At 43.1% G+C, this 14,664-nt stretch overlaps 1 protein-coding gene across 1 annotated transcript; it reads right to left on the minus strand.

Moving 5' to 3' along the window:
• Positions 1 to 3,322: 3,322 nt before the first annotated feature.
• LOC139367697 (short-chain dehydrogenase/reductase 3-like) lies at positions 3,323 to 14,136 on the minus strand. The gene is made up of 6 exons (XM_071105990.1): positions 13,610 to 14,136; positions 11,309 to 11,455; positions 8,736 to 8,855; positions 5,750 to 5,988; positions 5,162 to 5,287; positions 3,323 to 5,027 (listed from the first exon to the last, which is right to left on the minus strand). Exons 1-6 carry the CDS (start codon positions 13,802 to 13,804, stop codon positions 4,943 to 4,945), a joined length of 912 nt encoding a protein of 303 aa, XP_070962091.1. The 5' UTR covers positions 13,805 to 14,136; the 3' UTR covers positions 3,323 to 4,942.
• Positions 14,137 to 14,664: the final 528 nt, after the last annotated feature.

A 14,664-nucleotide genomic window follows, 5' to 3' on the forward strand; every position in this document is an offset into this window, starting at 1 on the left:
AAATGCACAGGCAATAACATACAGTGGGGCAAAAAAGTATTTTGTTTTAGTCAGCCACCAATTGTGCAAGTTCTCCCACTTAAAAAGATGAGGCCTGTAATTTTCATCATAGGTACACTTCAACTATGACAGACAAAATGAGAAAAAAAATCCAGAAAATCACATTGTAGGATTTTTAATGAATTTGTTTGCAAATTATGGTGGAAAATAAGTATTTGGTCAATAACAAAAGTTTATCTGAGATAAGCTGAGATAAGTCAGGGCTTTACCTAGCAGAGACTTATAGATGACCTGGAGCCAGTGGGCTTGGTGACAAATATGAAGCGAGGGCCAGCCAACGAGAGCATACAGGTCGCAGTGGTGGGTAGTATATGGGGTTTTGGTGACAAAACGAATGGCACTGTGATAGACTGCATCCAATTTGTTGAGTAGAGTGTTGGAGGTTATTTTGTAAATGACATCGCCGAAGTCAAGGATAGGTAGGATAGTCAGTTTTACGAGGGTATTTTTGGCAGCACGTTTCTAGATTTAATTTTGGATTGGAGAAGCTTGATTAGAGTCTGGAAGGAGAGTTTACAGTCTAACCAGACACCTAGGTATTTGTAGTTGTCCACATATCAAGTTAGAACCGTCCAGAGTAGTGATGCTGGACGGGCGGGAATGTGCGGGCAGAGATCGGATAAAGAGCATGATTTAGTTTTACTTGCATTTAAGAGCAGTTGGAGGCCACGGAAGGAGAGTTTTATGGCATTGAAGCTCGTCTGGAAGTTAGTTAACACAGTGTCCAAAAAAGGGTCAGAAGTATACAAAATGGTGTCATCTGCGTAGAGGTGGATCCGAGAATAACCAGCAGCAAGAGAGACATCATTGATGTATTCAGAGAAAAGAGTCGCCCCAAGAATTGAACCCTGTGGCACCCCCATAGAGACTGCCAGAGGTCCGGACAACAGGCCCTCCAATTTGACACACTGACCTCTGTCTGAGAAGTAGTTGGTGAACCAGGCGAGGCAATCATTTGAGAAACCAAGGCCGTTGAGTCTGCCGATAAGAATGCGGTTATTGACAGAATCGAAAGCCTTGGCCAGGTCGATGAATACGGCTGCACAGTATTGTCTTTTATCGATGGTGGTTATGATATCGTTTAGGACCTTGAGCGTGGCTGAGGTGCACCCATGACCAGCTCGGAAACCAGATTGCAAAGTGGAGAAGGTACGGTGGGATTCTAAATGGTCGGTGATCTGTTTGTTAACTTTGCTTTCAAAGACCTTAGAAAGGCAGGGTAGTATAGATATAGGTCTGTAACAGTTTGGGTCAAGAGTGTCTCCCCCTTTGAAGAGGGGGATGACCGCGGCAGCTTTCCAATCTTTGGGGATCTCAGACGATACAAAAGAGAGGTTGAACAGGCTAGTAATGGGGATTGTAACAATTGCGGCGGATAATTTTAGAAAGAGAGGGTCCAGAATGTCTAGCCCAGCTGATTTGTAGCGATCCAGATTTTGCAGCTCTTTCAGAACATCAGCTATCTGGATTTGGGTGAAGGAGAAATGGGGAGGCTTAGGCAAGTTGCTGTTGGTGGTGCAGAGCTGTTGATCGGGGTAGGAGTAGCCAGGTGGAAAGCATGGCCAGCCGTAGAAAAATGCTTATTGAAATTCTCGATTATCGTGGATTTATCGGTGGTGACAGTGTTTCCTAGCCTCAGTGCAGTGGGCAGCTGGGATGAGGTGCTCTTATTCTCCATGGACTTTACAGTGTCCCAGAACCTTTTGGAATTTGTGTTACGGAATGCAAATTTCTGTTTGAAAAAGCAAGCCTTTGCTTTCCTAACTGCCTGTGTATCGCATATCGCGGGGGCTATTCAATACTAATGCAGTACGCCACAGGATGTTTTTGTGCTGGTCAAGGGAGGTCAGGTCTGGAGCGAACTAAGAGCTATATCTGTTCCTGGGTCTACATTTTTTGAATGGGGCATGCTTATTTAAGATGGTGAGGAAAGCACTTTTAAAGAATAACCAGGCAACCTCTACTGACAGAATGAGGTCAATATCCTTCCAGGATATCCGGGCCAGGTCGATTAGAAAGGCCTGCTCGCTGAAGTGTTTTAGGGAGCATTTGACAGTGATGAGGGTTGGTCGTTTGACCGCGGACCCATTACGGACTCAGGCAATGAGGCAGTGATCGCTGAGATCTTGGTTGAAGACAGCAGAGGTGTATTTAGAGGGCAGGTTGGTCAGGATGATATCTATGAGGATGCCTGTGTTTACGGATTTGGGGTTGTACCTGGTAGGTTCCATGATAATTTGTGTGAGATTGAGGGCATCTAGCTTAGATTGTAGGATGGCCGGGGTGTTAAGCATGTCCCAGTTTAGGTCACCTAACAGTACAACCTCTGAAGATAAATGGGGGGCAATTAATTTACATATAGTGTCCAGGGCACAGCTGGGGACTGAGGGGGGTCTGTAACAAGCGGCAACAGTAAGAGACAGGGCGAAAGAGCTATATGGTATTTTGAGCAGGACTGAGGGCTCTAAGTGAAATACAACAATAAAAACTAGCCAAGACAACAGTCGACAAGGCATATTGACAGAGAGAGGCATAAAGCAATCACAGGTGTTGATTAGGAGAGCTAAGACAACGGGTAAATGGTGATGAATGGGCGGGTTAGTTAGGTACATAGAGGACCTGAGTTTGAGGCTGGGGCCGACAGGTAAACAAAATGAGGTTCCTGTGTTATTGAAACAGTCCAGGGGCATCAGCTGTGTGATCGAGTGATCATAGGGTCAAAAGAGTAGCAATAGGTGAGTCAGGTTGCAGTTCAGTAGTCACTACTACGCTGGGCAAGCAGGGGACACAGCGTTCAGAAAAAGCTAGCGGGCCGGGGCTAGTAGATGGTTCTGTGGTGATATTGTAACAGAATAGCCTGTTGAGACCACATCGGGCGATCACGTCGGCAGTCCAGTCGTGATGGATCGGCGGGGCTCCGTGTCGACAATAAAGTGTTCCAGGCCAATTGGCAAAGGAGGTATTGTAGCCCTAGAATTAGCTGGTATATGGGCCTAGCTCGAGGCCAGCTCAAGGCTAGCTGGTGCTTGCTTCAGGACAAGAGGCGTTAGATTACAGTAGCCACTCATTTGCAGCTCTAACACAGTTCCACTCCCGCTATGCAGATGTTGGCTAAAGCGGATCTAATTGAAACGATCCCTATATATATATTAATATATATATTTTTTTAAATCTCATATATACACACGCACACACTCTATATGACTGACAGGGTGCTTTTTTCAATCCTCCACCCCTCCACCTTGACACTCGCCCACCATTGTATTTTGGAAGCTATAGAAATGCATTTATTAATTTATTTATTTGCCATGTTCATTCTATTACAGACACCTTAATGCATATGTTTATATTATGTGAGCTAAAACAAATTTAAACATTTTTCTTAAAGTCAAATAATTAGAAAGTTCTGTTACTGACCCCACTACAACAACAACAATTACAGGTAATTTTATCCTTGAAACATTTAATTGAAATACTGTGGAATTCCATTCATTTTTATGGAGGGGTGCTCTGACTGGGGAGTGCCAATATGGCCAACTGGTGGCTTCAAAGCCTCCCATTGGCCATTACATAGCATCTGCAATCCAGGGTGTATATACACACACATCATTGGTTGGACCATTATATTCAGGATTCCATTCTGAAACATTTCTGGTCTAAAACAAATAATCACTGTTATATTTTATTGACCAGAGTAGTATGATTGTGCACTAAATGTGTCTAAGTGAGTTTGTTTTATCAAAACTTTCTCCCATTCAGGAATTCTTTGATCAAGATACATCAAGTTTAATGTTTAATACCTATACCTACTTAAGATGCTAACCATAACCACCGTAACCCTAGATAACCCGAAGTTCAACATAATGTGGGAAAACTGATATTAGACAATAGAGCCCACCAGGCCAGGTATGATTCTCCAGCTGTCTGTGCTCCAGATGGATGACCATACTAAAGAAGATTAAAAGACAGAGCCGAGAGGGACAGATAAAGAGGGTGTGTTCAGTAGGCACAGTATAGGATCAAATGAATGTTATCCCATGTGTCAAATGAATGATGAATCTGAGAAAGTTGATTGTATTGCCCGTGTCCCCCTGAAACCATTTCTATGGGTCTTCAAATGGAAGGAACTTCTCCGGTAAACTTTCCTATGGAGCAGAGAGTGTTATGACAACCCTTACAAAACGAACAATGAGCTCACAATTGGCAGGGCTGCAGCACAGGAATGTTGACCATGAGAAGGCTGGAGTCTTTAGCAGACAATAAAAAAAACTCAAAAGACTGGATCTGCGCAAACACACACAAAACAGCATATTCGCAATACTGTCAAGTGGTAAATCCCCAAAATATGACTATTGAATACAGATTTAACACCGGTTTTTTCTTAACACAAAAACTCCAAGAAGTCGCAAATGAAATGCAACTACCAGAAGTTACTCATTTGTTAACATACTGAGTACAATCCATGCAACCTAATCTCTGTGCATTTTCAAATTAGTAATGGTATCATTAGTAAGACAGATGGGAAGTTTACCACAGTGGTAAGGCTTGATCAGTTCTGAATACCAGTCCATCTGGTGCTTAGTCCATGATCCCAAACTGAAAGGCTTTGGAGGAAACACCAACCAACTCCAAGCAGCATAGAAATCAGTTTGGGGCCAGCCAATCTGGCAACCCAAACACCACTATTCAATTCAAGATTCCACAGCAAATCTCTTCTTGCACCATCAGGGCACTGTGACCCCAAGTACCCATAGTTCCTACGGCCTCTGTTGTCTTGGAGATACTTCCACTCATCTGATAGGAAGCTGTTGTGCGGTTCTTGGTGCCAAGCCACAATGTTCGTGCTTCTGATGCTCACTACTCGTGTGTAGCCTCTCCGTTCTTATGTGCGTCCCTTGAAGGTGTCCATGCAGGTGTAGCACCCTGAGAAACGCTGGATCTCCTCCAGAGCTGCCTGAGGCAGGAAGCTGTTGGAGATGGGAATGGAGCATGTTAGTGTAACAGAGGTACTTAAGTTAACTTAAATAATGAACATTGTCTGAGACCTGAAGACTAGACTAATCCATACGGCTTTAGCTCATGACAGATTGGGTCCCCCTACCTCTTGAGAATAACGAGAGCATGCATGGTCCAAGGTAAGTAGATGAACGGAGTGTTGGTCCGGACTGCGTCCACCGTCCGCTGGGCCACCAGCTCAGGATTTAGCGGGGGGAAGAGCTGAGGGAACCTGGGGGTTGAACACAACACTTCACCTTCACTCTTTTTTCGGCGGCAGGTAGCCTAGTGGTTAGAGAGTTGGGCCAGTAACCGAAAGATTCTGCCCACCGTTCCCCGGTAGGCCATCATTGAAAATAAGAATTTGTTCTTAACTGACTTGTCTCGTTAAATAAAGGTTCAATTAAAAATATATATATTTAGCCATGCAAGACATGTGAAATGTGTCATGAATTTATCACAAAATGGATGAATCAACAATACTGAACTTATTCCTCCAGCCATTGGTGTGTGAATGGGATTGGTTATTCCATCTATGGTTTTCTTAAGGAACCTCTATCTGAGCCCATGTGTCATTTCTGTGTGCTGACTCACTATACACTGGTTGACCCATAGCAAAACTAGAGTGCCATGTATAGTAGGCCCAATGTATGGGAGGCCCAATGTATGGGAGGCCCATGGTGGTCCGACTTACCTGACTCTCATGCCCTGGAACATGTCAGTGTTGGTGTGGAAGGGGAGCACGGTGGTGCAGCCCACCCCAGGGCAGTCCAGCAGGCCCAGGGTGAGGCTCTCCATGAACGCCAGGGACGAGGCCTTGGAGGTGCAATAATCTATGGCCCCCGGGATGGAGGACAGGGACAGGATGGAGTTGATACACACCACATGGCCATGGCAAAGCTCTAGCATGCGGGGTAGGAAGGCTTTGGTGGTCTAGAGAAAGAGACTACAATTAAATAAGGAAATAATCTCTGCAAAAAAAATAATCTCTCCTGTGTGCTACCTATATCCCCCCACTAGAATCCCCATACTTTAATGAAGACAGCTTCTCCATCCTAGAAGGGGAGATCAATCATTTCCAGATCCAGGGACATGTACTAGTCTGTGGTGACCCAAAATGCCAGAACTGGACAAGAACCTAACATCAAGACACAGGGGGGAGGGGTGGGGGGACACCTACCTGAAGATGACAGCATTCCTGCCCCAATATGCCACCTCTACGACCAACAAAACCACCAACAAAAACGGGTCACAACTCCTTCAGCTCTGTCACATGCTGGGTAGGTATAGTCAATAGTAGGCTTTGAGGGGATTCCTACGGTAGGTACACCTATAGCTCATTTCTTGGAAGCAGTACAGTAGACTACTTTATCACTGACCTCAACCCAGAGTCTCTCAGTCAGCCCACTGACATCCCTATCAGATCACAGCAGAATCAAAGTCTACATGAACAGAGCAATACTCAATCAATGATTGAGGCATCAAAGCAAACAACTTGCATACTATAGATGGGAGGGTAGTGCAGAAACCTAACAAAAACAATTAGCCAAAAACCAATTCAATCCCTTTACGACAACGTCCTGGACAAAACATTTCACTGTGGTGAAACACTAAAACAATACAGAAATAGACTAAGAAAAAAGAAAGAACAGCATGTCAGACATCAGCTCAATGTAATTGAAGAATCAATAGAATCTAACTCCCGCGTGGTAAGACAGGGATGCAGCTTGAGCCCCACCATCTTCAAAGTTTATAGCAACATATTGGTGAGGGATATAGAACAGTCTGAAGCACCCAGCCTCACCCTACTTGATTCTGAAGTCAAATGTTTACTGTTTGCAGATGATCTGGTGCTTCTGTCCCCAACCAAGGATGGCAGCAACTAGATCTTCACAGAGTCTGCCAGACCTTGGCCCTGACAGTTAATCTCAGTACGACAAAAATAATGGCGTTCCAAACAATTTCCAGTTGCCAGGACCACAAATTCTACCTAGACACTGTTGTCCTAAAGCATATGACAATACAGACCTCGGCCTAAACACCACAGGTAACTTCCACAAAGCTGTGAACGATCTGAGAGACAAGGCAAGAAGGGCCTTCTATGCCATCAAAAGGAACATAAAATTCAGCATCCCAATTAGAATCTGGCTAAAAATGCTTGAATCAGTTATAGAACCCATTGCCCTCTATGGATGCGAGGTCAACTCACCAACCAATAATTCACAAAATAGGACAAACACCAAATTGAGACTCTGCATGAAGAATTCAGCAAAAACATCAGTGTACAACATACAGTAAAACACCAATAATAAATGCTGAGCACAATTAGGTCAATTCACACCAATTATCAAAATCCAGAAAAAAGCAATAGAATTGTACAACCACCTAGATGGAAATGATTCTCAAACCTTCCATAACAAAGCCCTCACCTACAGAGAGATGAACCTGGAGAAGAGTGCACTCTGTCAGCTTATCCTGGGACTCTGTTCAAACACAAACAGACCCCACAGAGCAACACAACTAGACCCAACCAAATCATGAGAAAATAATTACTTGACACACAGGAAAGAACAACAAAATAAAACAAGCAAACTGGAATGTTATTTGGCCCTAAAACGAGAATATACCGTAGCAGAATACCTGACCACTGACTGAACCAAAATGAAAAGCTTTGACTATGTACAGACTCTGAGCATGGTCTTGCTATCAGAAAAAGGCCACCATAGCCTGTCTTCAAGAGTCAGGTCTGCCTGTGAGACCACAAAAATTAGGCGGAAATTGAGCTGCACTTTCTGTCGTCCTGCCAAATGTATGACTATAGTAGAGACACATATTTCCCTCAGATTACAAAAACCCAAAGAATTTGAAAGCAAATCCAATCTTGATAAAATCCCATATATTTTAGGTGAAATACCACAGTACCACCAAAGCAGCAAGATGTGTGACCTGTTGCCACATAAAAAGACAACGAGTGGAGCACAAACACCATTGTAAATACATCCCATATTTATCTGTTTATTTTCCCTTTCATACTTCATCTATTTGTACATTGTTACACCTGTACATAGCCAACAATAACATTTGAAATGTCTATTCTTTTAAAACTTGTGAGTAATGTTTACTGTTAATTTCTTATTGCCAAAGCAAGTGAAATTGACAATGTAAACATATGATTCCCATGGCAATAACGCCCATTGAATTGGAGAGAGCGAGAGAAACGTGACAGTCTGCACATTGTTCTGCTCCACTCACTACTATTCCCTAGCTGTTCCTTCACTCTTCTCTCATACTAGGTTCCCTCCCTACTTCCTGGAATTGGGCAACCTTAACAGAAGGGTTGCAGCACTCAGAGAGAAGGGGAACCAAACCTGTTCCACATCCCATCTGTGTAGATCAGAGGACAAACACCAATATCATGTAAGATCCTTTTATTAAGAGTGTCAACCAGCACTCTGTTGCCAGCATTTTACCTTAGATCCAATGATTCAGTACTTAGAGTAAAGTAGTTTCTCCCCTTCACATGTGGGATCAATACATATTGAAAGATGACCCTAATATTTCTAATACTGAGCCTCGGAACTGAAACAAATCTAAATTCATACAAGCTTCAAAACATAATGCCATAATGAATGAGCACTTTGCTGCATACTTATCTAAAGTACATATTTTTTAACACTCACCCAGAACTGGCCCAGCGTGTTGATGTGTTGAGTCTTCATCAGAGCATCATCGTCACTGGCCATCAGACTCTTCCCATGAACCACTGCAGCGTTATTCACTAGAATGGTGACGTCGCCCACCTAAGGTACAAAAATTAACATATTTAGTTGTAAAAACCCAAATCTCGTTTTATGCCAGAAGTAAGCATTTCACTGTTCGTCTACAGCGGCTGTTTACGAAGCATTTCACTGTTCGTCTACAGCGGCTGTTTACGAAGCATTTCACTGTTCGTCTACAGCGGCTGTTTACGAAGCATTTCACTGTTCGTCTACAGCGGCTGTTTACGAAGCATTTCCCTGTTCGTCTACAGCGGCTGTTTACGAAGCATTTCCCTGTTCGTCTACAGCGGCTGTTTACGAAGCATTTCCCTGTTCGTCTACAGCGGCTGTTTACGAAGCATTTCCCTGTTCGTCTACAGCGGCTGTTTACGAAGCATTTCCCTGTTCGTCTACAGCGGTTGTTTACGAAGCATTTCCCTGTTCGTCTACAGCGGTTGTTTACGAAGCATTTCCCTGTTCGTCTACAGCGGCTGTTTACGAAGCATTTCACTGTTCGTCTACAGCGGCTGTTTACGAAGCATTTCACTGTTCGTCTACAGCGGCTGTTTACGAAGCATTTCACTGTTCGTCTACAGCGGCTGTTTACGAAGCATTTCACTGTTCGTCTACAGCGGCTGTTTACGAAGCATTTCACTGTTCGTCTACAGCGGCTGTTTACGAAGCATTTCACTGTTCGTCTACAGCGGCTATTTACGAAGCATTTCACTGTTCGTCTACAGCGGATGTTTACGAAGCATTTCACTGTTCGTCTACAGCGGCTGTTTACGAAGCATTTCCCTGTTCACGAAGCATTTCACAAATAATATTTATCACTTTGTTTCCCTTGGTATAATTGAAAGGCTGATAAGTGAGCGATAATTATGTCATGTTAATCCTTGTCTTATTATAAGACTTGAGTTAAACTCAGTGGTGTAGGAGGGTATACACAGGTATAGACCCACGTATTTCAGTGTTTATTGCGCATACTCACTTCTTAATCCCTACGATGTGCATCAAAGTAGCCTTGTGTATTGGAGGTATATGCTGTATCAATTAATATGACTGATGGAACCTATCAGAATGTTCACCTAAAAATGTTGATAAACTATTATTTCTTCACATTTTAGGTGCAGCAATGTGAACACAGCGGTAGGCCTATGCACGAATGTTCCAAAATGCAATTTGAGGGAAAACATCGGTCAGCAGGTAGGAAGGCGCGTTAGGCCAGTAACCGAAAGGTTGCTGGATCGAATCCCCGAGCTGACAAGTAATTATAATTTTTTTAAATCTGTCGTTCTGCCCCTGAGCAAGGCAGTTAACCCACTGTTCCCCAGGCGCCGATGATGTCGATTAAGGCAGCCCCCCCCCCCACCCCCACCCCTCTGATTCAGAGGGGTTGGGTTAAATGTGGAAGACGCATTTCATTTGAACGCATTCAGTTGTACAACTGACTAGGTATCCCCCTTTCCCTAAAATGCACACCAAACATGACAGATAGAAATCAATTTTAGACATTTAGAAAGAGGGGAGACCTAAAGATGCAACAACTATCATGTGTTGCTAATATGACTAGGACAATGCCTTTGGCTGCTAGATGGAAACCAATAATGAGGTCTTTGTAAACACATGAGGAAGTTATAAAATAATTGCCTTCACGTTTCTATGATGGAATTTTGGCTGTAGTCTACTTTAAAGCAAGGTAAGACATGCCTCATAACATGAAGGAAAACGTCCATGTTTTTTTTTAAATGAAGGAACAGGAAAAATAGAGTTGCTAATGATAGGCCCAAGCGTCTTCTGGTAGATGGAAAGGTCTTCCCAAAAACCTTCTCAATTAAATGTTAACTACCTACAAAGTAGCCTATGCCTACCTGCAGAATGATATCATGAAATGCCTCAATCCAGTGGCCATTTGTTTTGCAAAATCCAACTCATGTGCTACAGAACGACTGAATTAAAGGGTAACTACACAAAAAAAAGTCAAACTAGTCTCCTGATGTGGTTTAAGAACATCCAATTTTATTGTTTTACTATTTAAACAGCAACTTTGAGAGTGAACATCAAAAACCTGTACATTTCTGACTCAGTTGACAGCCCAATTTATTTGTTCAATAGTAAGCCTACTTGCACAGTACACTTGGGTTGGCCTGACTGAAATACCAATATGGGATTTATAATGTTAGGTCTTTCAGAGAGTGTATGTAACTGTTTCTCATATAATTTATAATACAGGGCACCTTTCCTTCACTGGGCAGGCCGTTTGGAACATTTTGGGCTGAATTAGAACATACTCACTTCTCCAGGCACCACTACACCACTGGTTAAGTTGATACATCATACTGTATATCCTTGTGAAACACTGGAAGATTCCAAAGGCAACCTTTGAAAGACTGGTTGGATGTGGAAGACAATTTATTACTGTCAGGTGTTTGTTATCTACTGTAAATGACATTGGAACTAGGTCATTAATTTGGGTGCAGCTCGCTCTACTGTACCTTCTCTCGGACCACCTTGGCCTGCTTGTACACCTCCTCCCGATTGGCCACGTCACACAGGAAGTAATGGCACTCGGCTCCGGTGGTGAGAGAGATCTCCTCGCAGGTCTCCATCAGACACTTCTCAGTGCGGCCCCACAGGATCAACTGACAACAGGCAGAGCGGTCAAAAAGGGCAGTCCATTGACATGAGAATGCATATTTGGATTTGTGTTAGCTTGTAGGAATCACAAATAAACATAGGCTTTCTGGGTGGTAAGAGGAAGGTTGTTTTTAATTTAATGGTTATATATTAGGGTTGTAGATTAATATTAAAAATAATTTCGTCAAACCAAAATGTATCATTTTATGTTTCAAATTGCATTGGTAAAATGTTGCATGCATTCTTAAACCAGTGCTCAGGTAGCTTACAATAGATTCAAACTATACTCTATTACGTTAACATCTTTCCCGTCTGTTTGAGATTGCTGTGCGTTGCAGAGTTCTGTATGATTAATTGCTAATTGAAGAGGCATTAGCTAGAGATTGCGCAACCACAGACAAGTTATTTGATGTGCAGTTGAGGGAAATCCAATGACTTAAGGCTCTGAACTTTAGTGTTTGAAATTTGAAGGCAACGTTCCCACTTTAGCGGAGACTGTATTTACGGTAAATGCTGCATGTCATCTCAATCTAAAAGTATCACGAGTCTAACGCTTCAGCTTTATAGATTGAGTAGAGCCCTAATTAATCAAATGTTAACCGGTGATAGCCAACATGCGCATAGCTGATGTGTCGGAGCTGTAACATGGTTGGTTGTCATGAAGCCACACTTGTCCCACTCGCGTTAGAAATTCAGAATGAGAAAATGTAAGCTATATAGAAATAATGCGCAAATTGAAAATCATTACATAAAAATAAAGATGTCTATCAGCCTAATCAAGGTGTAAATTATGTCGCACATTCCAGTGTTTGAACTTGTAAACAAGGCTGCATGGAATTTCTCTTAATGCGACGCCGTGCAGCCAACGACAAGGTCCGCTTTAGGTATAAAGCCATGAGCCGCTTGGGGATTTGACAGCTCTAATGCAGTTCTACCTCCGACACCGCTAAAACAACTGCTATGCGGTTGTCGGCTAAAGTGGATCTAATTGAAGAAACGTTAAGATCTAATATCTTCTCCAGAGGGTGTGTCTCCCTGTGCACTGATAACCCAGGATGGATGGCTACTGGCCAGACACACACACACACCAGATCATTTTACAACAATGACAAATGCTTTGATGATAAAAGGAATATTTTCACCTTACTCTGAACTGTGCATTCCACTACCCTGTCAGTGAACTTTATCGAACAGTCACTGAGTTGAGGTTAAAAAGGCAACATCATTGTAGTTCCACGGAGCCATCCACCCAACCTGTCATCGCCCCCATTGTAAAGCACAGGGACTGAAGAAACACCTGTGTTTGTGTAACAGTATAATTTTAAACCGTCCCCGCGCGAACCAGGGACCTTCTGCACACATCAACAGTTACCCTCGAAGCATCGTTACCCATCGCTCCACAACAGCCGCGGCCCTTGCAGAGCAAGGGGAACTACTACGGTCTCAGAGGTCTCAGAGCAAGTGACGTCACTGATTGAAACGCTATTTAGCGCCCACGCTAACTAAGCTAGCCGTTTCACATCCGTTACACTCACCCCCCTTTTGACCTTCCTCCTTTTTTTCGCAGCAACCAGTAATCCGGGTCAACAGCATCAATGTAACAGTATAATTTTAACCGTCCCCTCGCCCATACCCGGGCGCGAACCAGGGACCTTCTGCACACATCAACAACAGTCACCCACGAAGCATCGTTACCCATCGCTCCACAAGAGAACACTACACATCATACATCACCCAGGTCAGCTAGGGGCTAAAAGAGTTCAGGCTTTTTTCCACTAGTGTAGTAAGTACTGGGGCTTTCCCAATACTTTTCACATGAAAAAACACACCGAAAGGTGAATATCAAGTTTTTAATCGAACTGAAGTAATACAAAAATACTCGATTCTGAAGTTATGCTAGAATAGAAAAAATAGAAAAAAATATATAAAACACTTCCAAACAACTGTCCCTTTTCTTTCCCCCCCAACTGTCAGATTATTCAATTGTTTTTGGAATTCCTGTTCATATTCTATTTATGAAAACCAGGATAACAAAGATGCTGTGTGAAGCGATGTGAGCTGTCTGTCTGTTAATGCTTTGCTTTTTTTTAGTATTATTACTGGGCGTTTATCAAGTAGAACACACAAATTGGTAATACAAAACGCAGTAATTAGTTTACCTTTTTTGCTCCATGTTTTGCAAACTCTTTCCCCAAATGCCGACCGATGCCCCGTCCACCCCCGGTGATCAATACCACCTCTCCGCGAAGGTCTTTCCGTCTGCTCGGGAGCAACAACCGCAAGCATGCTTTCAATATGCAAAAGATGATGTGGAACGTGAAAAGCACCGCGTTTCCGAAATTATTTAAATCCATTACGACTTTGTTAGGTATAAAGATGCCTTTTGCTGAGAATAAAATTGGAGTAGCCACATAGACAATCCACACCTTCCCAAAGTGCGTGGCTCATGCCAGATGGATGTCTAAGTGTTCTCCATACCACTACCCCTCTACGACAAAATTCTTATCAATCCAGTTTTAATATCAGAGGTACGACACACATACGTCTTTGTCATAATAGGAACAGTACGAAAATGCAGTGATAATAGCTGACATGGCGCGCCAATGCCAACACAGTGCGTGCGTCAAGCAACAGACCGACTGGATCTCGCGTCTACAACTGCCTATATGCTCAGACTGTTCTAACTGTCTAACTACCGGTACTATGGCTTTATATAGCCCTTTCATCTTGATTGACAGTTTGAATGTTGGATAGTAGCCAATAGCCCCTCTGACTTGACAGTGCGTGAGCGGCTGTAGCGCTTTTCCTTCTTCCAAGAAAGCTGCTAGAGAAAGTCGCAGAAAAACAATCAATGATTTGCCGGGGTTACGTCAGTGTTGTCAACCTCAGTCCACGCAGGGACGAGTGTCTGCGGACCTAGACAACCAGGTGAAGTGAGTTACTAAGCAGTAACCTTCATTTGTCAGAGGGTGGAGCGAAAACCCTCAGTGACTCCGCCGTCCGTGGAATGAGTGACATGATCCAAGTTTACAACCACCACTGTTTTCATGGTATGAATTGCCAATAGACTCAAGTAACCATATAGTCTGTAGCCTATAATTGAAATTGTCTCGGGTGATATTCATTACCTGGGTGTTATTCGCAATCACTAATGCCATAAAGATCCAATTACATATTCATGTAGTTTTTAGGTGACAATATTCAACATGACATA

This window comes from Oncorhynchus clarkii, chromosome 16 (genome assembly GCF_045791955.1).
Source record: "Oncorhynchus clarkii lewisi isolate Uvic-CL-2024 chromosome 16, UVic_Ocla_1.0, whole genome shotgun sequence".
NCBI classification, from domain to species: Eukaryota; Metazoa; Chordata; class Actinopteri; order Salmoniformes; family Salmonidae; genus Oncorhynchus; species Oncorhynchus clarkii.